The sequence below is a fragment of the Prinia subflava genome, chromosome 12 (assembly GCF_021018805.1).
Source record: "Prinia subflava isolate CZ2003 ecotype Zambia chromosome 12, Cam_Psub_1.2, whole genome shotgun sequence".
In the NCBI taxonomy this organism is placed as follows: Eukaryota; Metazoa; Chordata; class Aves; order Passeriformes; family Cisticolidae; genus Prinia; species Prinia subflava.
In genome coordinates this window covers 5,587,688-5,613,160 of record NC_086258.1, presented here as the reverse complement: position 1 = coordinate 5,613,160, position 25,473 = coordinate 5,587,688, and the positions used below count along the sequence as shown (strand labels likewise).

The window sequence follows — 25,473 nt, the reverse complement described above, 5'->3', positions numbered from 1 at the left end:
TCCATTTATTCTGTGTATTCTGGGGAGGGAGGGCTGCAGCCGCCTTGCGCTGCTTAGCCCCGGTCGCAGAAGGAGAGGGAAGGCTCCACTCACGAACCACAGAAATAGTTTGGAATTCAGTTGCCTGCACCAACAGCCCTGGGGGGTGTTTGCTTTTCCAAACTCAGACACACACAGCACACGAAGAGGAAATCCCCACCATAAACAATTAAAATGTACTTTATTGGTTTCTCCCTCAGCAGTTCTGGAATTTTTAAAGTGTTAAACATATGCAATTACAGATCTTTTGAAAACTGATTAGTTTAGAAAACCTTTATGACAAGTACTGCCAATGACCACATCACGTAGCACATAAATAGGATACAAAAGAGAGAAAAATAAAAACAAGGTTTATTTTTGTACTCCTAAAAACCATTTAGTAGAAACAATAAGACACTAGAGAGCACATGGACTTTACAGACTTGACACACGAATGACCTGATTTTTCACAAGGTGCAGGGGAATTCAATGAAGAAGTTGATTATCTGCAGCTGCTCCTTAGTTGGCTGAAGACAAAGTCAGGATTTCATGCACACCCAGAACTCACATGGCATTTGCACCAAGATTCCAAATGAAGTGACACTGATTTCCTTCAAATTTAGATTGTTTTGGCTCAGTCCTGGGTGGGTATACTCAGGATCAGAAAATCATGGTAAGAGGAGTAAAGCAGTATTAGCATCACACTCACAAATAAAGGTAAGGATCAGGGTGTATACAAGAATCAAGTATAAAAAATCAAACCAAACTCATAATTTCTGGTATAAAATTGTTACAAACACTGTGGTTGTGCTTATCTCTTGAGAGTGTAGAGCCCAGGCTCCTCAGTTATTTTCAGCATCACATCAAAAGTATAAAAAAATTATTTAAAAAATCCCACAAGCAAAAAACCCCCACATGATAACCCCAACAGAGAAACCAAATGAGAAGTGAAGCACGAAGAGAGCTCTTACAAAAATTAACACATTCAACAAACCTCTGATAGGTTTTAGGAGCTGAAACCATCATGACCCAGCAGGAGGAAAAGGATCTTTTCCATTATATGCCAAACCACCTGGTTTGGGGGCTCAATTTATGGTGTAACACCAACCTCCAGCACCAAACCAGTATTGCTGATACCCCACATTTTGATCACATGCCAACATCATTTTATTTTCTCATTCTGCAATAAAAAAATCTCCCAACGGTGACCCTGAAACGCCATCCAGTTTTCTCTATCAATATGGCTTTTGAAACAAACCTCCTTCTGTGTGCTTAAAAAAGGCGCAAGGGGAGCGTTGCCCTCAGAGAAGAGAGCGAGCATGGCTGGGGGAGCCCAGAAAAGCAGTTTCCCTAAACACGTTGTCGTAGGAGGATTTGAGGAACTGGACGTAGTTCTGCATGCTGCGGTTGGTGCTCTCCGACTGCTCCAGCCGATCCCGCAGGTCCTGGAGGCGGCTTTCGTATCGGCGCTCTGCCTGCACAGGGGAGCACAAAACAGGCTGAAAGGCACCAGCATCCATCCTGTTCATGTTAAACTCTTCCCCCAAAGCGCTGAGGAGAGCCAGAATTAGCACAGCAGATGACATTACCATAGATGGTGCTGTGATATTTATAATTTCTGTTCATTCCCAACTCCATTCAGCAACCCGCTGATAAAAGCAGAAGACAATGTGGCTAATCAGTTGGGCTTTTAAAATATATTATCTGTAGTTATGGGGAATTAAACACACCCTTTTCTGAAAAGCAACTTGACCTGATCCATCAGCCAACACAATTCCAAGTAAAACTAAAGCAAGAAAGTAAGGTAAATAGACATGACAAAAGATTCCTAGTTGTTCTTCTAGAAGATATCCTTTCCTCTAGAAGAGAAATTGCACTCTCTCTGATATAGGCAAAAGGGAGTTGAAATCTATGATACCTGCTGCAAACCTCCTTTGAACACAATGAAAGTCTGATTCTTTTCTTACACACACACAACTTTACACCAAGTTCATTCACATGATTGTACTCTCACTTGCCTATCACTTACTACACACTCCTGAATTGGTGACACAGCAGACATGTCCTATGTCACACATACATGGACATACACAAGAGCACCTCACATTCAGACACAGCTCTACATGACATCAGCAGCACATCCACAGGATGATTTATGGAATCCAATTGTTGCCAGGGCACCACCAGTACTGCAAGAGCGTCCCCCACAAGCCACTCACATCCTCTTTGCTCCGATGCAACTGGTTCAGCTCTGTTTTATTCCTGCTCAGCTGGGTCTCCAAATCCAACATCTTGGACTGGGCTGCCCTCTCTCTGGAGACTGCTCGTTCTCGAGCTTGTTCCACCTACACAGAACAACTTTGTTAAAGGGATGTCTATGGAAGAATATTTTTCCTTACCCATTGCCCACAAAAGCCCCTTAAAGTTTAACTGACACATTCTCACACATAAGCAGCAGCTCAGTCTTGTGCTTTTTTCTGCTGCAAATTGAAATCAGTCCTTCAACAGCGCTGACAAACAGCACCAGCAAATTACTTGTTTTTCACTGGACACCGTGATTTGGTCATAGGATGAGAAGGTATTTTCAGCATTCTCGCTGTTCCCCTTTCACAGCCTGGGTAGCTTTGGGTGAATTCACAAATATGAGAAATTGCTCACTTGTCTCTTGGCATCCTCAATGGCCATCTCCAGCTGTCGTGCCAGGGCGCTGCACTCGCGGCTCTTCTCCTCCAGCCGCAGCTGACACTGGTGGATCGACTCCTCACGTTTTGCTATGACCTGAAGGAATTCTATGTTCTGGGCACTCGTGGACTCTAGTTTTCTAGTTTAAGACAATAAGGGAAGGAAACCTATTCATTTTAAATGGAGTGTGTTTCATTCTGACTTTTGTCAGGTCCTGACTCGTCTGGTAATAGATTCTATTCTCCCTTGAAAGGTGAGAGCCTCAAGAAACAGTTCTCCAGTCCTCAAATCAAAATTTCAAAGATTGAAGGACCTACAGAGTACTCATATACCTGCATTTTCTGAGACATTGTCAATAAAAGAAGTTCATAAACATAGGTAAAAATACTGTAATATCTAGTAACTTCAGAATTGCCAGGCTAGATTGGACAAGGAGCTGGTTTCTCTGCTGTCTAAGCCATCATCCTGTCTAACAATATTCACAACAGGTGCTGCTGCAAAAGCATACAACTCTTAGTGGACAGCTACTGATTAGAGAATGTTGTGGGATAAGCAAATGCACAGAATCCTGGAGGCATGTGGGGAACTGGAACAAGACTGAAGCTGTTTCGATCCCCTGTAAAACAATGGAAATGGAAGGTTAAAAAAGCAAGAGAGCCTAGTATTTCTAACCTTTCTAGCTCCTCCACCTTCAAGGTGAGTTGCTTTTTCTCCTCATGGGCAGACTGATATCTCTCTCTTGTCATCTCCATTTTCTCCCCCTGGAGGTCAATCTAAAAATTACAGGAATTAATTACTTGACAGAGTAGTCACTACATACACACGTCCAACCACCTAACACATATGCAGCTCTCAGAAGGAAGTATGTTCCATTTATAACTTCTGGAGAGCTTCTGAAAGGGAACAGTGGATAGAAAAGAACTAAACATCCATTTATAGCTGATGCTCCCAGTTACAGTCTGGGAAGATGTAGGAAAATTTATCTGTACTGCAAAAGAAAAGCCAGGCTCATAAATTCCTGCATGAAGAGCAGTACCTGCAAGCCAAGCACACACACAAACATGCCAGCAGCCCACAATAGCATCAGAGCCTGAAACACCAGGGAGATTTATAATTCCAAACCAAGAAGCTAAAGTGGTCAGAAAGAGATCATCTGCTTTCTTGAAGCACAGCTGTAGATGTCATCCCTGTCTGAAATTGTCCTGCAATACCTACACAGTCTTTGGGAACAAAAAACAGAAACTGGGAAAACAACCAGAAATCAGAGTGAGAAAATGGCTGGGCCAGTACCATCAGCAGAAAACTACAGGAGGAAAAGCTGGCAAGAGGATGGAGCTAACAGAAGCAAAGGCTGGCATTAGTAAGTGCTGCCACAGCTGCTAACAAGTCCCAGAAAGATTCTGCACCAAGGGATGTGAAACCTTTCAAATATTAAGGAATGCTATCAGCAAAGCCACCAACTTCTTGCACAAAGACATAGCACACACTCTTATTTTGCAGTGCACGTTTAATCTTTTCAAAAAGAGACGAGAACAGAGACGAAGTTTGAACCTTGCTGTGATTAGAAATTCATTCTCCTTTCATAGTTGAGGTTTGCACTGGTAGGGGCATTTTCTGCCAGTCCCTTACCAGCTGACGGAGATCTCCAATCATGGCACACAGGTCTGTATTCTTCTTCTCATAACCCATGAGCTGCTGATGGCACTCTGCCAGCTGTGTCTCAGTGTACTTCAGGATCTCGGGCAGTTTTTCCAGATCAGAAAGCTGGTTCTGCAACTTATCACGAGCCTGTAATCAAAGAAGAGAATGTGAGGAACTTTCAAATGTTCCTAAGATCAAGACTAAAAAAATTCTCAACTTCAATGAAGCTTTGTTAGTCCACAACCATGATGACACCGTGTGGATATTTGGCCAGTGCTGGAATGCAAAGCCTAAGGTCTTTTCCTACTCCAAAAAGCTTTCACTTAGGATCTGGCATTCCCTATGAATGGAGTAAGAATGAGCATTTTGGATTGCGGGCTTCAGTTGTTCTAGAAGTACAAGGTCAGCTTTTGAGGTCAGCTGTTCCACACCAGATAATGGTGTAACCTACCTAATCCACTGTTCTAAACCACTACTTCTGCAGCAAAGGACACACTAAATAATTTATACACCTCTGAAGAATGCCATATAGTCAAAAAGAAGCTGCTAATGTTCATTCTGCAAAACTTATTAACAAGTCCTGAGAAAGAACTGATGCAAAAGGCAGAGAAAGATAAGCCTTTTATTTCCTATTCACAGCTGTTTTTCACTAGATTCAAAACACTAAGATCCATGAACATCTACAATATGTCTTTAGAGGGACAGTTACCTCTTCAATCTCCTTGCTCATTTCATCCCTTATTGTCTGGTTCTCCAGCTCACTTCTCTCCAGTCTTTCTGCCAGCTCATCTGCTTCCTTTCGGGCCTTCTGTGCCTGGACATTGGAAAAAAGACCGCAGACTTTATCTGTTATATACAGTTTTCAACACGTGTGTGCAATACCTTGGAGTAATTGAAACTGCTCCAGTTGGCAATAGCTAAGACATTACAGAATAAGCCAGAGTGGAAGGAGAAAACACCTTTATGCAAGGATTGAAGGTTCTGAGACCCACCTGTGCTGTGTAGGTTTCAATCAACCCTTCATAGCTCTTGACAGAGTTCTGGAGATGCGTCAGTTCCATCTGCGCTCGGTTCAGCTTATCCTCCATGGAGTTCAGAGCAGCCTGGAAAACAAAAACATTTTCCATGGAGCGCCTGGAAGTACCTGCCATGGGAGCTGTCTAATGTTGTCTAGACAGAGGAAAAAATACAGTTTTGTCCACGCAAGTTGCCAAAACTTTCCAGGCTTCAGTAGACTGCCAAATTTGCATCAGCAGAGCACAGAGGTTTGGAATGGAATAAAAGATGTAGCTCACCCACAAGATCACTCATGCTAAAGGACAACAGAAGAAATACACGAGTCTTCTTTTTTTTTTCTGGAGATTGCCATTCTCTCTGTATGAGCTACAACAGCTGTTTGTTCTCTGGTCAGCAGCATGAAGGTAAGGACAAGATTTAAGATCCCAGCTAGACGAAACAGTAGCTGGAGACACTCCTAGCCAAAACATGGAAGAAACACAGCTCTCCCAGCATGTACACTTCCTCTGTCTCCTCCCAGCACACTGGCCCTGTCACCATCAGGTTATAGGAACAGGTTTGAAATTGTGCAGGAGCAATGGGTGCAATTTGACTCTGTCCTTAGTGGCAAGTTGTTATAATTCCCCCTTCTTTTCCTCCTAGCATTTGATCTTCAAACTCTTAGAGTCACTGACCTTCAGTTTTTCATTATCTCTCTTCAAAGAATTGTTCTCTCCAGTCATTTGCTGCATTTTATCATCCAAAGCTTCATGTTCGCCCCGTGCCTTTTCCTTGACCTTTGCCACTTGTTCCACCAAGTCTGCAACACGGCTGCCACACAGAAAGAAAATTAATCCTTAAGTGACAAGAGTAAGGCTCCTAACCTTTGAAAACTAGCTTCAGAAACATGGCTTTTCCCTATCCTTTCATCTTCCTTCTCCAGTCATGTATGCACACCTCTCACTGTTCAACTACTTCAATCTTTTTATACCTCCTAGAAATTAACTGGAGTTGTACCCCTGGAGCTCAAATGAATTGCCTCAAAGATGCACAGGATAAAGATATGCCTCTCTCAACTCATACCTACCCACTTTTCCCTGCAGCAGCAACTGTACTGCAGTGATACTAACACATTTATTTACCTTCATAACAAAATTGGCATCAACTATAATACTTATCTCTTTTAATATCTTCCATTCCAGCCATTCAAAAAGATCTCAAAACAAAAAAAGTCTTAATTCAAAGCATTACAAAATGGCAAAGGAACAGTTTTAAGGGTCAGCAAACCTTAAAGAGTGTGCCTTTGCTGTGGCAAGTCAGCAGCAGAAGTCACATGTCTCTCTCCACCTCTTCAAATTCTGCTCTAGCCCTTAGGCAGTGCTGGTTTTGCTTGATTATTTACAAGCAATCCAATTAAAATATTCATTTCAATGCTATTATTCAATTAAATTATCCTTGAACTTTGAACTCATCCCCACTCACGCTTCTTTGTCTGCACTGATTTTACTCTAACCTGTTCAGTGTAACAACTTCCAGTTCAAGGTCATCCTTCTCCTTCACTATTTTGCTGCAGCGAGTCTTCCAGGACTCGAGGTTGGCCTGGACCTCAGCAATAGCACTTTCCTATCAGACAAGGGAAACACAAGAGGAAAAAGTAAGGGAGAAGACAAAATAATCACTGGTGTGAGATATGCAGATAATACAAAGAGACGCCCTTAACTTAGGACACGCAGTGAATACAGTGACAGCTGAGCAAAGTGGATTTGTTCTAAACTTGGCATAAATGGGCCATGGCATCAAGACAGAAATAAATTTCCTTAGTCAAAAGAAGAGACTCTCCCCAGGGCTGCTACCAGAAGTCAACAATTTAAAAGCATGACCTCAAAGCAGGCCTCTCCTGTTTCAGCAGGTACCTTTTCTGCTAGCTGGCAAGTCAGTCTCTGCACATACTCCTCACTCCGCTCTGCTCGCTCTTTCTGTGCACGGATCGCTTTTTTCAGGGCCTCTTTATCATCATCCCCCTTCATCTTCGTGTCCTTCTGCTGTTCCAGGGCAAGTTCCAGCTCTTCCTTAAGCTGAGCCTCACTGATCTCCACATTCTGCAGGGGAACAAAACCCACCATATGGATTAATGCCTGTATGACACCTGCAAACCCAAAGCAGCAACTACTATCCTAGAAATGGTGATGAGAACCAGGCACAAATCCCCAGTGTTCAGCCTGGAGGTATTTGCAGTCAGGTTTCACCTACACTGTCCTGTCTAAATGCTGAAAGAGATGGCAGCATGACATCTTCCTTTTCTTCCAAGAGTCTTCCTTTCTTCTTTCATAAGCTGCTTCCTAAAATACTGATTTCTCTCCCAACCAAAATAAATAGACCTCTTTTAACAGTCTTTCGATCTACCTGAGAAAATTCTTTTCATTGATGAAATATTTGCATATAATAATATTGCTTTATGCAGCTCTTACTAGAACAGACTAAAGCTCCTCTAAAACTATTAACACATTTATGTTCCTTGTAACAACATCCCAACATATGCTAAATATAAAACTCTAATCAAAATAAACCAGGGGAACTTTCTCCTCCTCATTAATACTGTAGAACAGATGAACAAGGGTGATCAAATTAGCACGGCATTTTTCCAAAAATATAAATTAAATAGTTTCAGTTTGTCTTGATGCTTGACTAAACCAAAGCATTCTTTTCAATAACTACGGAGTAACTAACTTAGGAAAAATAAAATCTAATTAAAGCACATAGACCTTAAGGCTAAGATTTTGCCTCATGCCTCAAAAGTGAAACGATTTCTCTTTTCTTAATTTGAAAATCATGCTGTGCTAATGCATAAACATCACCAGCCAATATTTCAGTCAACCAGACTTTGTAAGAAGCTTGTGCTACTCCCCTTGTGAGTGAATTGAGTCCATGGGAGCAAAGGAAGAGGCAATCCCCGGGGAGCAGTGCACACATACCCGCAGCTGTGTGGCCAGACGGTTGTTCTCAACTTCTTTGCTCCGCAGCTGGGCTTGTAAATGGGCTTTCACACTCTCCAGAGCTTTGGCGAGCTCATAGGCTTTCTTTGCTTGCTCCTAGATAAGCAGCAACAAGACAAACATGTTTTCACTCAACAAGCTAATAGAAGGAACGCTTTATAATATGCAGTAGTAAGCTCAGATTTCCCTGATTGCATATCCCTGATCTCCAGCCACATCCAGATGGACCCTCACAGCTCTTTTAGTCCAACAAAAAGGGACCAAATGAGCGGCCATTTATTTTACAACACATGTGAATGACTGGCCTGAAAGGGCAAAATATCCTACATGTCTGATCTCTTCCACTGCATTCCCTCTTTACTTCCTAAACTAAGGAACAGATTGGAATCTGCCATTGGGAACTAACAGGACTTTAAACAGAATGCCAATTCAGTGCCCAAGCAAAGAGAATTCTACCTATCCATCCTTGTGACAGGTGTCTTATTAGCAAACTATGGAACCCACAACGGTGTGAGAGCTGGTATCTGCCTAGTTTTATAAGCAAACCATTTATCTGATCTCAAAATAATCATCTGCAAACAACCTCATCTTCTGGACTGCCTGTGGTTTTACAGAACTGGAAAGTAGAAAAGAGAGGGAAAACCAGAAAAACAAAATTACCTTTTCTGTCACTATCTGAATTGTGAGGCTTTCCAATTCCTTTTCTTTTCCCTGAAGCCTGATCTGAAGTTGCTGAAAAAACAAACACCACACAGATGTTCAGGAACAAACACATTTAGGACAGGAGGTAGAAGGCAAGAAGTGTAACTACCTCCCTGTCGAGACCACCTGATCTGTGGCACGGTCTGTTATCCACAACAACACCATCCTCATCCCCAGAAAATGAATTATCCCCATTCTAAGGCCCCATATTTCAAAGGCAATGAAAATCCACTCACTTTGAAATGCAGATTGTTAACCAGAGGAGCAATGTAGTGGCTCTGATTACCACAAAAGCTCAAATACATTTTTTACTGATCTAAAAGGCACTAGTGTAAGATTTGACAGTAGAATATAAGACAAAGAAGGGCTTGGCGTTTTAGATCTTTCTGCTGTATCACTAAAGAAACAAGAGACTGTGGTTTGCTTACCATGTTCTCTGCATCTGAGTCAGCCAGCCTTTTCAGCAGCACTGCTTGCCGATCCAGAACCTTCTGGGCATCTTTCTACAAAATAAATGCATGAGAAAAATTGTTAACTATAAAGTCAGTTTTATACAGCTTCTTTAAATGGAAGCGGGAAAGTCAACTATTTCCTTCCAGTTGCAGCAGCAATTCTTAGAAGATATAGAGAAACATCAAATTTGCTAAATATTTCACATCTCAGAAAGCTTTTCCACTTCCCAGTCAAAGATTAAAAAAAAAAAAAAAAGCATGATGGCAATGTAAGATCATTCTGAACTCTCCCACTACTTAGGGCAAGTCATGTGGAAGAATTCAGACCTTTTATCCAGCCTCACTGGTGGCTGAGGTAACTGTTACTATTAGCCTGCTTTTGCTGAAATGGAATATAAACTATAGAAGGAACAGAAATTTAATTCTTCTATTGCTCTGACAAACAACAGAGAATTGTTCTGTACATGCAGTACAGAATTGTTTCCAATTTCTCTGTTGTTGCCCTCAGAGCCTGCAAAATCAAAGTTGTGAATATCTGTAGGCTCCATTAGCTGAGGCCATATCAAGTCCTCAGACTCCAGCAATGCAAGTGCAGCAGCAGCGTTTGAGACCAGCAGGATCAGCAGATACAGCCGTGTCCAGAGGAGACTGCTGGCAACACAGCACTGCCTCAACCTTTTAATGCAGTCAAAGACTTAGAGGGTCTCATCCTCAGAGCAGAAAAGCCACTCTTACTCTACGAATTAGGCAGAGATAAAGAAAAAAAACCCAAATAAAAACTTATCCAACATTTATGTGTTGACAGGGTCTGCTGACAGGGCTGGGAAAAAGAGTTGAAAGCTTTCAAACTCAAAATTCCCTTCCAGCCCAGGAGACAACAGCCTCCTGTAATCAGCCAGGTTCCACACACAGCAGTTCTCACCTCCCTGCACTGCTGCTCTGCAAGAAGTTCTCGGAGCGTTCGGTTGGTTTCTTCAAAGGTGCTCAATTTCTGCAGCAGAAGCTCTTTTTGTCTTGTTAGAGCACATATATCTGTGCTGCTCATGTGTTTCTCCTGAAGGAAAAACAATAAAAACAAATAAAGAAACACAAATAAACAAAGGAATGAGAAGAACACATCAATTCAAACCAAACCCACAAAACATAAGGAAATAATTGTTCATTTCTGAGCAGAAGGTAACTGGAAGTAAATATCCCACTTCAAAACCAAGCCAGCAAACACCCTAAGGATGTTAAATCCCTCCACTTTTCCTTGGGTTTCTCTGGATTAGCAACTCTAACATTACTTTTTTAAGACAGCCATAGTACAGGACAATGTAGTAAAAGCAAGAACAAAAGGGACACCTACAACATTGAGCCTCCCAATGGTATTTTTCAGGGCGTGGATCTGTCTGGCAGCTGCTGCTCCATCCCTTTCTGCTTCATTCAGCTTGGTCATCAAACATTCCTTCTCCTGCTGCAAGCACTCCTTCTCTAGCCTGCAAGGAGAATTCAGCCATCACAGAAACAAGAAGCTTTGGGAGCTGTACCTGCCACTGTTGATATAGAGCTTATTGGGTTAAAATTCATAAAAAGCCCAAATCAGAGGATAAAAGCTCTAAACAAAAACTGCTTCAGATTTACCCTCTTTCAGTGTGGAAGCTGTTTTGGGAAAACACAGTAAGCAGACACCAGGAGATTCCTAAGAGAGCTATGATATTTAGAGGGGACAAATTAGGCTTATACCAAAACTGCACACTGCTAAACCCAAAACACAATGCTGTGCTTTTCTTGGGCACTTATGCCACACCAGAAATAAGATTCCAAATGGCCAAGCAGAAAACAGAAAAGCACACTGTAATATGCAGCTCGATGTTTTTAGCCAGCACTTGTATTCCCAGAAGCATTCACAGAGTCTTCTGGAAAAGGAATACAAAGTATTAACTTCCAAGTGATCTTTCTTAAGGAAAAAATAAAACTAACTCTCCTAAAACACTAATGTCCCCCTGGAGACACAAACTTCACCAATTCTTTAGATACAAAGCAGATGCAAAAATGTCAGACTTGCAGACCTTCAGGATCACTACAAAAAAAACCCATGGTTCAGTCCTCTCAGGGGCTGTCACTCCTGGCTCTGTATGATTTTTATAAAGGTCAAAAATTCTCCTTTAGTTTTCACTTCCATGATTATTCATTTATTGTTCTATCAATATCATCACAATTCAAGCAGAATCCCTTAATCATCAAAATACTAATTGCAGAGCTAGGCTGACCCTCCACACAAGGCTATTGCTCTCAGGTTCCTCTCAAAGCAGGTTTCTTTTCTATTCCAAAAATCCTGTTAGAGCCCTTCTCTGCAGCTATTGCAATCTGGAGCCCCCTTCTAAAAAGGTGACAAAAAATCCAAGTGCATGAGTTCTTCAGCAGCAGCTACGACCTCAAATCATGTCAGCAATCAAGGAGGAAGGTCCCTGTGGATACCATCAGTGCAGGAACAGTGAGAAGTGAAGCTTTCTTACACAGTCAGGTCCTTCTCCTCCTTTATGCGCTCGATGTTGCGCCGGAGCCGACTGTTCTCATTCTCTGTTTGAACCAGCTCTTGTGTGACCTCATTCAGTTCCTCCTTCTGCTCCTCCAGGAGTCGCATTGTCATTTCCTCCTGTTCCTCCATTTTCTGCATCTTGACCTGAAGATATTGGAATAAAATTTAAGCCAAGGGCTTTGGAAGTGATACACAGAATCCACATCCCAAATCAATGAACCATTCAGAGTCGATTAACTTATTGGAAGTATAAAAAAAATGAAGTATCTCCTCCCAGGTGACAAGTGACAGACATGAGGAAATGGCCTCAAGCTGTGTCAGGGGATGTTCAGGTTGGACATCAGGAGGAATTTCTTCATGGAAAGGGTTGTCAGGTATTGGAAAGGGCTGCCCAAGGAGGTGGTGGAGTCACCATCCCTGGAGGTGTTCACGGAACAACTGGACATGGTACTCAGTGCTCTGGTTTATTTAACACAGTGGTGATGGATCAAAGGTTGAATTCAATGATCCTGGAGGTCTTTCCCAACTTTTAACAAGCCCAAGTGCCAAGTCCTGTGCATTGGCCACAACAACCCCTGCAGTGCTACAGGCTGGGGACAGGGTGGCTGGACAGTGCCCAGGCAGAAAGGGACCTGGGGGCACTGGTGACAGCGACTGAACAGGAGCCAGCAGAGTGCCCTGGTGGCCAAGAAGGCCAATGGCTCCTGGCCTGGATCAGGAATGGTGTGGGCAGCAGGAGCAGGGAGGTCACTCCTCCCCTGTACTGGGCACTGGTGAGGCTGCACCTTGAGTGCTGTGTCCAGTTCTGGGCCCTCACTTTAGGAAGGACCTTGAGATGCTTGAGCGCATCCAGAGGAGGCAGCGAGGCTGGTGAGGGGCTCAGAACACAAACCCTGTGAAGAACAGCTGAGGGAGCTGGGGTTGTTTAACCTGGAGAAAAGGAAGTTCAGGAGAGACCTTATCACTCTACAACTCCCTGAAAGGTGGTTGTAGCCAGGTAGAGGTTGGTCTCTTCACCCAGGCAACCACTGACTGAATGAGAGGACACAACCTTAAGCTACTCCAGGGGAAGTTTAGGTTAGACATCAGGAAAAAATTACTTACTGAAAGAGTGACTGGGCAGTGGAAAGAAGAAGAAACAACTTCATTGAATAAAGGGTATTTTTGACAATAAAACATCCATGCATTGTATTTTTCACTTTCTGGAGTCATCCGTTTTCAGATTTTGGGCTTGGGCAGGAGAGATTATTTGTAAGCTAAAGCACAGCAATACCTTATTCAATTAATAATATTTTGAAATGTTTCATACTGTGGCTTAGTGAATTTCTCACCAGGATACTTCAGCTATTCTACACAGTTCAGATAGATTTTCAAGCAAGCTACCAACAGCCCTGGGTAGCCTTCCATTGCCCCAACACCTGCCTCCAGCCTCCTCTTGTGAATGAATCAGCTACAAGCCCCGGTCAACAGGTCTTTCCACTGTCTCCTCACCTCTTTCTTCAGTGTTCCCACCATATTCATCAGGTTATCTATCTTCTTTTCATACTGGTTAATTTTGCAGCAAGCAGCAGCATCGTCGTCCGTGGAGAGGTCACTGAGGCGCAGCACCGACTGCATCTTCTCACACTCAGGATTAGGCACAGCTTCGTGACGCTCAGCTGATTCTTGCTACAGAATAAAGGGTATAAATTTTTTAGTATAACATTATAAATAGTATTCGAAAGCTAACATTGCCAAAAAACAGAGACTGGGTCACATCACTGCAGCACGGCTAGCAAAGGAAAAAAACATTTACAAACAGTTCTTCCGTTTCCATCTGGGAAGGGTCAAGAATGCAGAAAGAGTACAACGAAAAAGAAGAAAAATCAGTCAAAGCTCAAATCCTCATCCAGGAAATGCCAGGAATACAAGAGGCAAAACTATCAACCCATGAGAAAGAAAATATGACACTATGCTACACAAACACTCCATGCTTTGGAAGAGACTGACACCAGAGTCCCTCGCTGAGATTCCAGATGAGACTTTCAAGGGCACTCATAAAATTACAATAAACAAATAAATGTGTCTCTAGAGGCAGAAAGGCATGGCCACAGGCTGTTTATGAATTCTCAGTTTTTCTATATTGAAAAGTGAAAAAGATTTATAGAAGACACTTGGAATAGATGGCAGGTGACAGCAGCCTTCTTTCAGATCTGCCCAACTCTCACTACACAACTGCTCTCTTCAAGCTTGGCTAAACCTCAAAGTTTGTTTTAAAGAGCAAAACCAGCTGTACCTCCCACTTCAAGATGGTATCACGGGTACTTGTTTTGCCTGGGGGTATCCAAGGGGCCTTAGTTTTCACCCTCACGGTTCGCACACCATCCCCTTTTGATTTCTGTTTCTGTTTTTGCTAAAGAAAGAGAAAATAAAATAAATTACAGACCCTTAAAGAACCATTTGCAATTTCTAGTGCCACAAAAGATCATTCACATGGAACTGTCAGTGGTGTTTCACAGGATGCATCAGGTGAGATGAGGCAGCAGCCACCAAAGGAAGCTGACACCAACCAGAAGGAAAGGTTTTCACACACTCAGCTGATAGGATGGCTGGATGTAGGACCAGACAGATCCCTGTGGGATCCCTTCTCCATCCCAGATTCGCCTCACAAAAAAGCAGCTATATCATTTGACACTCTGATTGATTTTGGAAAGCCCTGGAAGTGTTTTCCCTACTCTGCAGTCAACTAGAAGATCCACATTTATTTGTATTGAACTTGAGCTGCTCTAATGGAAGGAGAGTTAAAGTGTTTTTGCACAATTCTAACCTTAGAGAAAAATCAGATGCTGTAAACATTTCCTACTGGCAATTAAATAATAGGACTCATTATTTTCACTGTCATTCCATCCCATTATGAAATTTGCCATTAGCAACAAACACAGAATTAACAGACGACTTAGAACAGGATGTCTGCAGATAAGTAAGAAGGAGATAGCAACTTCCATCAACTTTTTAGAAAAACTTTTCATAAATATCCAGCACCAAAAGAGGATATAGAATAGCCAGAACCTCAGCTTCAGTTTTGCCTTGTGCCTCCTGTGGATAAGGCTGGGAAGAGATCTTTGCTGCAGAGCTCAGTGCACGGAGAATGTCCTTAATGCCAGAAGATGGTCTGAATCAAGATTCTTTTTGTAAGCACATTTATTTTAAAACAATCAAGATGCTACTTGAAATTCCTAAGTACTACCTCTCCTCAAAGCTTTCCTCCAAAAACAGATATGAAGCCAAATAGAAAACATTATCAGGACACAGATCCAAGAAACAAAAGGGAAAAATCCTCCTAATGGGATCACATTGGAAGCAACATTTCTCACACGAACATGAAAAGCAATCCTGTATCATACCAAAATCATCTTTCACAAATCAACACAGCAAATGTGGCACTGCAAATTCACCACTGAATATGAAATGAAGTCTCACAGTTCTAACACAACAGTAGAACAGACCTGGAAGATTTTGTGATGCTTCTTTAACTTCCATTTAACTTCCTCTCTGCAGCCCTTACAACCAACCAGGTACACAGTCCTACCTGGCATTTTGCAGGTGTGGTTTTCTGCCCCTTTTTAATATGGACATGGACAGGGGTGTTTTCATCCACATGGACGTGCAAAGGGGGAGATGAGGAACGGTTCTTCATGGCTCTTCTCCCACAAATGGGAAAGGGAAATACAATGAAGGGAAACCTGTGAATAAGGAAACTGGAAATAACAACATTTGCTTCAGTGTTCAAAGAGAAACAGCGGCCAGCCTTGGTTAACATTTGAGCTTTTTATCAGTAGCATCTGCCATTTTGAACTGCACACCATTCTTCTGTAAAGCCAGGATTAACACAAACAATTCCTCTGCTTCCAGCATTTTCTGTTTTTACCCTGGTTATTGAAGATCAAACGCAGCTGGATTGATAGCAGGTGTCTGTAAGAATCATTGAAGTTCAGAGTCTTAAAGCAAGTGAGCAAATCAAGGGTTCCTATAACCAACAAAATCTGATTACAAAGAGAAATTTGAAGCAGGGAGAAGAATTCATTTAACAGTTAAGAAAAATCATCAGGAAATCATCAGACCACTCCATCCTAGAACCCTGAACCTGTATGCTCCTTCTTGTATGCCTAACTTTGAGTGCCTTTTTAAAGCATAAATCCTTAAAAACCACTGCATCACAGCATTTCCTTAATCTCCACAGAAACACATAACCATAACCTGACACAACACAGAAAAGCCTAAAGACACAAGGCTCAAGTCATCATCTTGGAGCTTGATGGCTTAGTTGATGTGAAAGCATAATGCAATTGCAAATCCTACACAAAGCCACCAGCAGCACTAATTTGGTTCTGGCAGAAAGGATATTGTCAACGTAGGTGAAGTTACTTACAGTTAGTTTCAAGCTTCTGACTTTTCTGGACACGCTCTTGGGGGAAGAAGAGGTAGTTTTTTCATGGATAGATGAGAGACACCTGATACAGAAATAATAAAATGATTAAGAGGAAAAGGTGCCAATTTCTGAACATCCTCTTGCTTTTGATTTAAGGGAATACCAAGGCTCAAACACATCAAGTGCATGAACCCAAACGACAATAGCTGGTGTGCCCTAGCTTCCCCTGTAAAGCACAGGATGAGGGAAGGACAGAGAATATAATTCCTAACATACTGACAGTGGAAATTGTTTTAAACAGTGGAAATGTTTTGTACATGATGGCACTACTCACTTACTAGCTTCCAAATTCTAGCTGCAATTTTTAAGGAACACAGCAGTACTTCCTTTAATTCAGGAAGAGGAAGACACAGCTTTCTGAAGGAACAGGATTCCCCAGCTTCCAGCTGTGAACAACCCCAAACACTGCCGGGTGTTTTAATCACCTTTTGTCGAAGGGCGGCCTGAAGTCTCCCCGGGCCCAGCACTGACACAGCTTTGGAAACACCACGAGTGACAATGAAACGTTGTCACCGCGCCTCCCTTAGCAACAAGGCTCACACGTAAGCTACAGTTCCTCCTGCAATCTCCGGATGTTTTCCATGGGATCTGCGGCCCCCTCAGGCTGGCAGAGACGCGGCCCGGGGCCCGTGTGCTGCTCGCAGCTCTGAGGGGAGCGCAGGGCAGGGCAGGGCAGGGCAGGGCAGGGCAGGGCAGGCCCAGCAATGTCCGCGGCTCCCAACGCCCGCCCGCCCGCGCCGTTACTCCGAGCGCCGCGGCTCCCGCCCGCCTCCCAGCAGGAAGGCGCCCGCAAGGCCGGGAGGAAGGAATAACTCCCGGGGCTCTAACACGCACACGGTGAGGGGACACACAAATGGTGAGGAGACACCCTACAGGGCGAGGGGACGCCCACACGGCGAGGGGAGGCCCCCCCGGCCCGCCCTGCCCTCCCTTCCCCGGGCCCGGCGCTCTCACAAGTTGGCGCCGCGCGGTGCCCGCAGCCACTTCAGTTCTCCATCGGCGCGGCGGGAGCTGCAGGGGCGGCAGTGGATCGAGCTCGGGTGAGGATGCCCGCAGCAGAGACAAGGGGTACGGCCGCAAGGCCGCCGCCGCCGCCGCGTCGCCCGCGGCTCCACCATTGGGCGATTCGAACGGCCCCGAGCGGCGGTAACCGCCCCCGGTAACCGCCCGCGGCGCCGTGCGGCCGCACGAGCGGCCAACGGCCGGCCCGAGCCCCGCCAGCCCCGGCACGGCGCATCCGCACGGAAACGGCGGCTCCGGAGAGAGGATGGAATAACCGGATCGTTAAGTCAATTCTCTTGGCGTTGCCTTTGAGATGAGTTTTAATGGTGACACCAAGATTGTGTACTGTTACTGTAAACTGGTAACCACAACTGTGTGCGGTTCTGGCTGTGCCAAACACAAGGACGTGGAAATGCTGGAGGAGACCACGAAGTTGATAAGGAGACTGGAGCACCCTCCCTATGAACACCGGCTGAGTTGGGGCTGTTGAGCCTGGAAAACAGAAAGCTCTTGTGGAAACCTCAGAGCACCTTCCAGGATCTGAAGGGGGCTACAGGAAAGCCAGAGACAGACTCTTCATCAGGAACTGTAATAATAGGACAAGGTGAAAATTGAAAGAGGGGAAATTTAGGTTAGATAACAGGGAGGAATTCTTCCCTGTGAAGGTGGTGAGACACTGGCACAAGTTGCCCAGGGATGCTGTGGATGCCCCAGCCCTGGCAGTGCTCAAAGCCAGGTAGGATAAGGCCTTGAGCACCTGGGCTGGTGGGAGGTGTCCCTGCCCATGGCACGGGAGGTTGGGAGTAGATGATCTTTAAGGTCCATTCCAATCCCTTAACATTCTAAGACTCTATAAAAGGTGATAGAAAATCCTGAAACAATATTTAATGTAATATTATTGGCATGTTAGTGTTGCGATATTCATCTTGAGAGGACTGATTCATGTGGCACAGCACAGCAAGGAGAAGTGGAGTCACTGAGCCTTTGGTGCTTCAGATCCTCGTTCAACATGAAAATCTCTTCCTCCCTGCCGGGTTGAGGCGGATGCAGAAATTCTCATCAAAGGTTTCTTCAACTTCCTGTTTATGCATGCTCAATATAATTCTTTAAAAGAATATTGCCTGTTGATACTGTGGAACACAAGTTTCAGTACAGAACAGTTTAAAGAAATACAGGTCAGAGCAGCCACACAGCCATTTGTACTGTAAACATTTTCTTTCTCCCTTCAATGTCAGATCTTAACTGAATTTGGAACTAGTCCTCCATTCAGAAAAAAACCAAAACCTCTATCACCACCATTGTTATAACCACTAAAGGTACTCCCCCTGAACACACACTGTGCAAGCAGTTGTATTACAGAGCAACTTCAGCTGCACCTGAAATATCACAACAAATCAGATTCCCTAAAACCTGCCTGTTCTTCCAGGGAAACAGAAATTGGTCAAGGTGGTAATTAAGGATACTAAAGCCTTGGGCTGTGCATAGGATCACTCACACTTGAACTTGCTTTGTCTCTTGCTATGGCAAATATTGTTTCTGCAGCTAGAGAGGGACTTTGACAAGGGGCAGTGGCTTCCCACTGACAGACAGCGGGGTTACATGGGATGTTACAAAAAAAATTCTCCCCTGTGAGGACAGGGAGGCACTGACACAGCTTGCCTAGAGAAGCTCTGGCTGCCCCATCTCTAGAAGTGCTCAAGATCAGGTTGCACAGGGCTTGGAGCAACCTGGTCTAATGGAAGGTGTCCCTGCCCATGGCAGGGGTTGGAACAAGATGGTTTATAAGGTCCTTCCCAACCCAAACCATTCTATGATTCTACCCAGCACAGCTCAGAAGGCTTGGCTGTGTTGCCATGAGTTTTTCCCGGTTTTGCTGAGCGCTCATATTAAAGGAGAAGTTCGTACCTTCTCACGCTCTTTTAATGTAAACATCAGCTATGTTCTATAAACATAGCCATTGTTTTTACATTCTCTGCCGGGACAAACAAGACTGTGTGACAGTCCCCTTCACCAATGTGATGTGGAGGTGGGAATTCCTTCCTCCAATCCACAGGCCTCATAGTAAAAGTATAAAAGTAGGTTTTTGTAAATAAACCGGGGCTTCTGCCCTGCTGCTGTTGTTGCACCCAGATCTGTGTCTCCAGCCTGTTTTTCCTGGTTAGGCCTCCACGGTGATATGGCTGCAGGTACAGCTCCTAATCTGACTGCCACATCAGCAAATCCTTTGTTACGCTTGCATGACAGAAACATTTAGAGATCCCCTGGCCGTGCAGATGGCTCTTAATCCTACTTTTCCTAAAACAAGAACAAACTGATCTTCAGGGATATTCCAGAGACATCTCATGCAAGACAAGCCTTTCCAATAAAAGCTCTGCATTTGTGATTTCAGTGTAGGCCATGTTCTTTGGGTGTAAAGGGTAAGGTAAGGACTCAGATCTCACAAAGGGGACAGAATAAAGCCAGCCTTTATCTGTGCACACCGTACAGAATCAAGTCCTGAGAGAACCGTTTACATGGAAAAGTGAAAGCAGACCCCTGCTAAGCACAGCCTCACTGCTGTCAGAGGAAGGGTGCCTCCTGCAGCACTGCACATTCTTCCAGTTTCCTTAGCACTAGGTTTACAAGATTCTATTGCAGGAAATATTGTCATTTAAAACCCAGTATCCAGCATCTCAGTCAGGAAAACACTTCAGGTGACATGGATGAGTAGCAGAAGACAGCCTGAGGCAAAAGCTGGTCAGCCCTACCACATCTGACACAGCTGTAACACCAGCCAAGAGCATCTTGCTTTTACAGTAACCTGCTCTGAGGATGTCTCTTGTCTGAAAGAAACCTTTTTGCTGCATTCTTCAGTTCAGAGTGTCTCCTTTCCAGCAGCATCAAGATCCCTTTCTTTTACCTGTCCCCATCCTTCTACAAACACCCAGCTGGACCCTTCTTTCACAGCAGCTTGATGTTCTGAACAGGGTGGTCTCTGTGCTCATGTCAGTCCATTAGGTGTGACTCTAAAATCACAACTCTTTAGTCAACTCTAAACATAAAAGCCATTTCTTCTGAAGTTTTCACCATGCAAGTACTTCAGGGACGCAGCTGCAGCTGGCATCAGATTGCAACTCCAGTTTTTGGAATGACTTCTTCCATGCGCTGGTACCAAGGCTGAATTTTGGTGTGAGCCATCATGTCATCAAAGGCTTCCAGCCCTTCCATGACCCGGAGTACCCCGTACACTGCCTGTGCAGAGCAGAGAGGTCACAACAACACTGAAAAAGCAGTGGAGAATGGCTTAGGGTAAAACAAGTGTCTCAATAGCCAAGCCAGTATGGCTCTCCCCCTGTCCTGCCATCTGATCCATCCTTCTGATTAGCAAGAAGAGTGAATGGCAGAAAGGTAATTAAGAATATGCATGTTTTTCCATGAGGAAACACTAAGGAAGGACCAGGATCTATGTGCAGTTATGGGGAAGCCCCCACCATGTAGGAACTGTATTACTGCACAAAGGACAAGGTATTTCATGTAGGTATTTCATATCATCAAGGTATTTCAACTTCTCTGCCTGTACTTGTATTAACCATTTTTAACCATTTCACAGAGAAGAGCAGCAGGATAATTTGTGATCCAGCTGACAAAAACCACAGGGATGAAGCCCTTACCAGGTCAGCGAGGTTTGGCTGGTTCCCGCCCATGAACAGTCGATTTTTGCCAACAGCTTTTACCCACTCGTTAACTGCTTCGTACAAATCTTCCCGGACATCATCTCGAAGCTGGTGTCTGGATAAAAAGAATCAGACACAAGTTTGTTTCTTTCTTTAACCTTCTATCACCTCTCACCTTATGGGCTGGTCTTGGTTTACAAGTAAGGTCAGTATTTCAGAGTGAAGGCGCAATCAGTAATTAAATAGAGGGGTTCAGTATCTCCAGTTAAAGAAGTACAGTTGTCACTCATACAGGATTAAATGGTTCAGTTTAAAATTCTGAGGTTCTGCCCTTTGACAGCTGGGGTTCACAGCTAAGGAGGAGCTATTTCTCCTCTTGTGTGATACCAACCTTTTCTTCAGCCTCTTGCTAACGAAGAACATGGCAACAGCCCCCACGTATTTGGCAAAGAGACCTTCCAAGGTGCCAAACTTCCCCTCACGGACAATGTAATCAAAAGATGCCAAGGCTTCTTTGGGGGTGCGGTAGACATTGGGGGAGATGAGGTGAACAAGCCAATCGTCTGCCCATTTCCTCCACTTCATTTCTTCCCTGTGAGCAGTCAAAAGAAACTGTTCAGTGAATGAGGTTCAGATAGAAGGGCTACAGGAGGCAGGATCACAGCTGCCTTAGCCAGAGATCCTTCCAAGATCAAACACTGCCACCCAGGTACTCTGGCGACCTCTCTAAAATGCACTCAGCATCGTTATCTGTGGCAAGGCTCCTCCAATCTCAAACTGAATTTAAGACTAAGAGAGAATTAGGTTCTCCACCCAATACGAAAAATAAAGCAGGAAGTGAAACTCTCCCTCAATAGCATTCCTCTGTGGCACAAAGGAAAGGCCAAGAAGGAAACAGGGGGCAGCTGAAGGCCTGTGTGACCATGGTGGTGGTAACTAGGCTAACAGCTTTGTTTTGGATTATCTAACAAACACAGCAAACCAACTAATGAGGCTTGAAACACTAACAGAGGTGTGACAAGACTTGTCAGCCCTAGTGGGATTTAACATCTACATCAACCCTGATGGAGGGGCTGTGACCCTACTTGGAGAGCCCAGAAACTGAAGAGCACTTACATTCTCACTTCTTTGACAGGATAGACTCTCTTTGTCTCCTTCTCATCCAGCATGAGCCAGTATTTATTCTCATACTCAACCACCTCCTTGCCTTGCTCAGTCACCGTTTTAACAGGTGGATAAAAGGACACGATTTCTTCTAAGCTATTCCTCCTGTGAAAAGAAACACAGCACTGATCTGGCTGTTAACAAAAAGAAGCAAGAGCAGAGGACAGATTGAAAGATACACACTATAAAATGTATTATTCTAAAAGTAAGTGCACAATGTTCCAGATTCTGTTTGAAAAAAAAAAAGAGACTGGACCAGCTACTTGCAAATAACTATTATTAGTGCACATACCTTTGTCTGTGACAGAACAGAAATTTCTGCAGGCATAAAACTTCCTGCCATTCTCAAGTAGACCTTAAGGACAGGCCATAGGCACAACAATGCCATTTCACTTTATATGTTATAACTGGCTAATTGTAAGCTCAGTTCCAGGACTAACACTAGTCCATGTTTAAGTACGCTTTGTGCAAACAAAATCTCACAGATGAGGAAGTACTTCTGAAAGGTACCAGCTTTGCTTTACATCACACACATCACAACATATACAGGCACCTCCCATATTATCACAGCCAGGCTCAGGTCACTCAGAGCTTCAGAGCCTGAACTCACCAAGAGACTCATGGCACACTCAGAGTCTTCCAAATCTCTACTTAACCTGGGCCCTCCACATTCAATTCCTCTCTCATCACCCTGTTTTCTTACCTGGAAATAAGATAGGTCTTTATTGCACTGATTATCACCGAGGAGTCGTTCAATTGCTGTAAAACAGGATTAAAATAACCTTTTAAAAGAAGCTGGTTAAATTGAAAAGGAAAATCTTCAAAACCTTTTCCCATACATGTTGAGGCTCCAAGCCAGGGAGACTTACCAGAGGGCTCCCAGCGTTGGCTAGCAGGATGGGCACCTTTCTGTAGGAAGAGAATTTAATCTCTTTCCTCATGATGGGGTTCACTTCCACAATTTCATAGGACAGTCCATGATAATCAAGAAAAGCTCGGACTTTGCTGCAGAAAGGACAGGTTTTATACTGGTAGAGAGTGAGCTGCAGGCTCCCTGCAGGCAGCTGGGGAAAAAAGAGAAGATTCCATTTTCTGCTAAAAACTTAAACATTACCTTTCTTCCACCCTTATTTCTGTCATGAAGTCAGTCACATTCAGTGACATTCAGTGTCAGCATCTGATCATGAGCATATCTTGGCTATCAGATGCTCTCTTTAAATGGCATAAAATATTTAAATATTCACCATTCATTGGGACCAATAACCTGTTTCTCTAAACATCTATTTAATGTGCTGGAAACTCCTATTCACAGCCAGGAAAAAAAAAAAACAAGTTAAATCCAGACAGTTTAGCCCTTAATAGTTTATATTCTGTAAAAGAGAATTTATAGAAAAACACAACCATTTGCAGTAGTATTCAAATAAACACAAATAAATCCTTTACAAGCCAGTCTCCCCACAACAGCTTCTGTAGAGGCCACAAGCTGGGGAGAGCAGAGTTTGCATTTGTGTCTGCCCAAGTTCACCCTCCTGGGATTAACCACCCTGGGCACAACTGGGACAAGGGCAGGGAGAGCCCAGGGCCACCGGGACATCACTTACGGGATGTTTCGCAAAGCTGCTGCACCTCAGCAGTCTGACAGGCCGTGCCAATCATTCCTCGCACATTACAGAACAAATGCAGCCACGCCGCTTTGTTTCTCATTTACAATTTACTGGGTTACACAACCCCGCGCGGGTGCTGCGAAAAAGCGACGACAGAAAAGGCTCCACACCCCCAGGAAGCCCTCACTGACAGCCTTTCCTTACAGCTCCTCACGGAACGCTCTGCCAGGAGCCTCCCTGGCATTTTAAGCTCTTCCCTCGCTCAAAGCGGGGCAGAAGGAGCCGCTCGGTCCGCGGGGAGCCGCTGTCCCCGGGGGCTCGCAGCGGGGTCCCCGCAGGCCCGGGGGGCGCACGGCGGGCTCAGGGGGAGCCGCCCCCGGCGTTACCTCAGCGGCCGAGTGCTCCCGCAGGCGCTGCCGCGCCGCCAGGCACAGCCCGGCGCTGCCGCCCAGCGCGAATGCGGCGCCCAGCATCAGGCGGCCGCTGCTGCCTCCCCGTCCCGCCGCGGTGCCGAAGGCTCGTCCTGGGGCCCGCAGCCGCCAGGCTGGCGGCAGCAGCAGCGCTCCGAGCCGCCAGACTCGGCCGGCACCCGCCATCTTCGGCTGAGGGCGGGCGGAGAGCGGCCGCTCCGCCCCGGGCACGGCGGCACCGCCCCGGCGCGGCCCGGCTCGGGGTTCGGGGTTCGGGTACGGCAGCACCCGCTGAGGGCAGACCCGCACGGGACACCCGGCAAGGGACGGACCCGCTGCCCTGTAATTATCAAATCTGAGAACACGCCAGAGTCTAAAGTGGGAATAAAATAATGACTTGAAAGGGTGAGGGAGCTGGGCCTGTCCAGCAGCGAGAAAAGGGAGCTGAGAGGGGACTTCATCGATGTCTGTCAGTGTCTGCAGCGAGGGCACCATCAGCCCGCTCTGCTGAGCAATAGAACGAGAGGAATGGGCAGGAACTGTTGCACAGAAAGTTCCACCTGAACGTGAGCAAAACCTTGTGCAGTGACCAAGCCCTGAACAGGTTTCCCAGAGAGGGTATGGAGTCTTGCTCACTGCGGATATTCCAGAACTGTCTGGACACAATCCTGTGCCATGTGCACTGGGGTGACCCTGCTTGAGCAAGCAGGTGAGACCAGACGCCCCTCTGTGACCCTGCACAGCCCGACCCCTTCTGGGATTCTGTGGTTCTCTGTCCAGTGGAGCTGTGGATTCTGGTCAGCACATACCCACACTGAAAGTCATCATCTGTTTTATTAACGTGGTTACATCCACTAATGACACTTAAATTCAGTTTCCCCATTTGGGGTGCAACACGAGCCTGACTCTGCAGCACAGCACGGTTGTTACCCACAGAAAGGAGATGTGGCTGCAATGTTAAATGAGGACATGACTTTTTCTTTCATCTTTGTCCCAAATACCCACTTAATAACGGAGTCCTTGATCTCAGGAGCACTGCTTGAATCAATGCTCTAATTGTGGGTTATTTTCATCCCAGTGAGTTCTCTCCCGGGGATGAAAACACCACACAGCGATGAGACCTCCTCAAGGTGACTGAGGTGCGGCTGATACCAGGCCAAAGACAGG

At 44.9% G+C, this 25,473-nt stretch overlaps 2 protein-coding genes across 8 annotated transcripts; both read right to left on the bottom strand.

Moving 5' to 3' along the window:
• Nucleotides 1-201: 201 nt before the first annotated feature.
• ODF2 (outer dense fiber of sperm tails 2) lies at nucleotides 202-19,767 on the bottom strand. Of its 7 annotated transcripts, none has more exons than XM_063408825.1 (21): nucleotides 17,428-17,466; nucleotides 16,414-16,495; nucleotides 15,574-15,685; nucleotides 14,281-14,397; nucleotides 13,497-13,673; nucleotides 11,983-12,149; nucleotides 10,833-10,962; nucleotides 10,407-10,538; nucleotides 9,461-9,535; nucleotides 8,991-9,062; nucleotides 8,310-8,426; nucleotides 7,251-7,436; nucleotides 6,851-6,960; nucleotides 6,033-6,168; nucleotides 5,334-5,444; nucleotides 5,051-5,155; nucleotides 4,330-4,488; nucleotides 3,373-3,473; nucleotides 2,677-2,839; nucleotides 2,238-2,363; nucleotides 202-1,493 (listed from the first exon to the last, which is right to left on the bottom strand). In XM_063408825.1, exons 3-21 carry the CDS (start codon nucleotides 15,679-15,681, stop codon nucleotides 1,320-1,322), a joined length of 2,466 nt encoding a protein of 821 aa, XP_063264895.1. In that variant the 5' UTR covers nucleotides 15,682-15,685; nucleotides 16,414-16,495; nucleotides 17,428-17,466; the 3' UTR covers nucleotides 202-1,319. The 7 variants fall into 7 exon arrangements, with proteins under 7 accessions (XP_063264895.1, XP_063264893.1, XP_063264891.1 ...); XM_063408823.1 differs by having other exon boundaries at nucleotides 15,574-15,727; nucleotides 17,428-17,461; XM_063408821.1 differs by lacking the exon at nucleotides 17,428-17,466 and adding an exon at nucleotides 16,899-17,410 and having other exon boundaries at nucleotides 15,574-15,742.
• Nucleotides 19,768-19,922: 155 nt separating this feature from the next.
• Nucleotides 19,923-24,526, bottom strand: PTGES2 (prostaglandin E synthase 2). The gene is made up of 7 exons (XM_063408828.1): nucleotides 24,283-24,526; nucleotides 23,162-23,356; nucleotides 22,996-23,051; nucleotides 22,245-22,397; nucleotides 21,520-21,720; nucleotides 21,126-21,243; nucleotides 19,923-20,706 (listed from the first exon to the last, which is right to left on the bottom strand). The coding sequence occupies exons 1-7, from the start codon at nucleotides 24,490-24,492 to the stop codon at nucleotides 20,578-20,580; spliced, it is 1,062 nt and encodes a 353-aa protein (XP_063264898.1). The 5' UTR covers nucleotides 24,493-24,526; the 3' UTR covers nucleotides 19,923-20,577.
• Nucleotides 24,527-25,473: the final 947 nt, after the last annotated feature.

Excerpts from the sequence above, each read along its gene's own strand:
- ODF2 (XM_063408827.1), bottom strand. The coding sequence starts at position 17,591 with ATGGTGGAGCCGCGGGCGACGCGGCGGCGGCGGCGGCCTTGCGGCCGT. Across the intron at positions 6,169-6,850 it reads GAAGTTGTTACACTGAACAG|CCGTGTTGCAGACTTGGTGG; the intron begins GTTAGAGTAAAA and ends TCTGTGTGGCAG. Across the intron at positions 2,840-3,372 it reads AAGGTGGAGGAGCTAGAAAG|AAAACTAGAGTCCACGAGTG; the intron begins GTTAGAAATACT and ends GTCTTAAACTAG.
- PTGES2 (XM_063408828.1), bottom strand. The coding sequence starts at position 24,492 with ATGGCGGGTGCCGGCCGAGTCTGGCGGCTCGGAGCGCTGCTGCTGCCG. Across the intron at positions 23,052-23,161 it reads CCAACGCTGGGAGCCCTCTG|CAATTGAACGACTCCTCGGT; the intron begins GTAAGTCTCCCT and ends CCTGTTTTACAG. Across the intron at positions 22,398-22,995 it reads AAGACCTATCTTATTTCCAG|GAGGAATAGCTTAGAAGAAA; the intron begins GTAAGAAAACAG and ends TTCTTTTCACAG.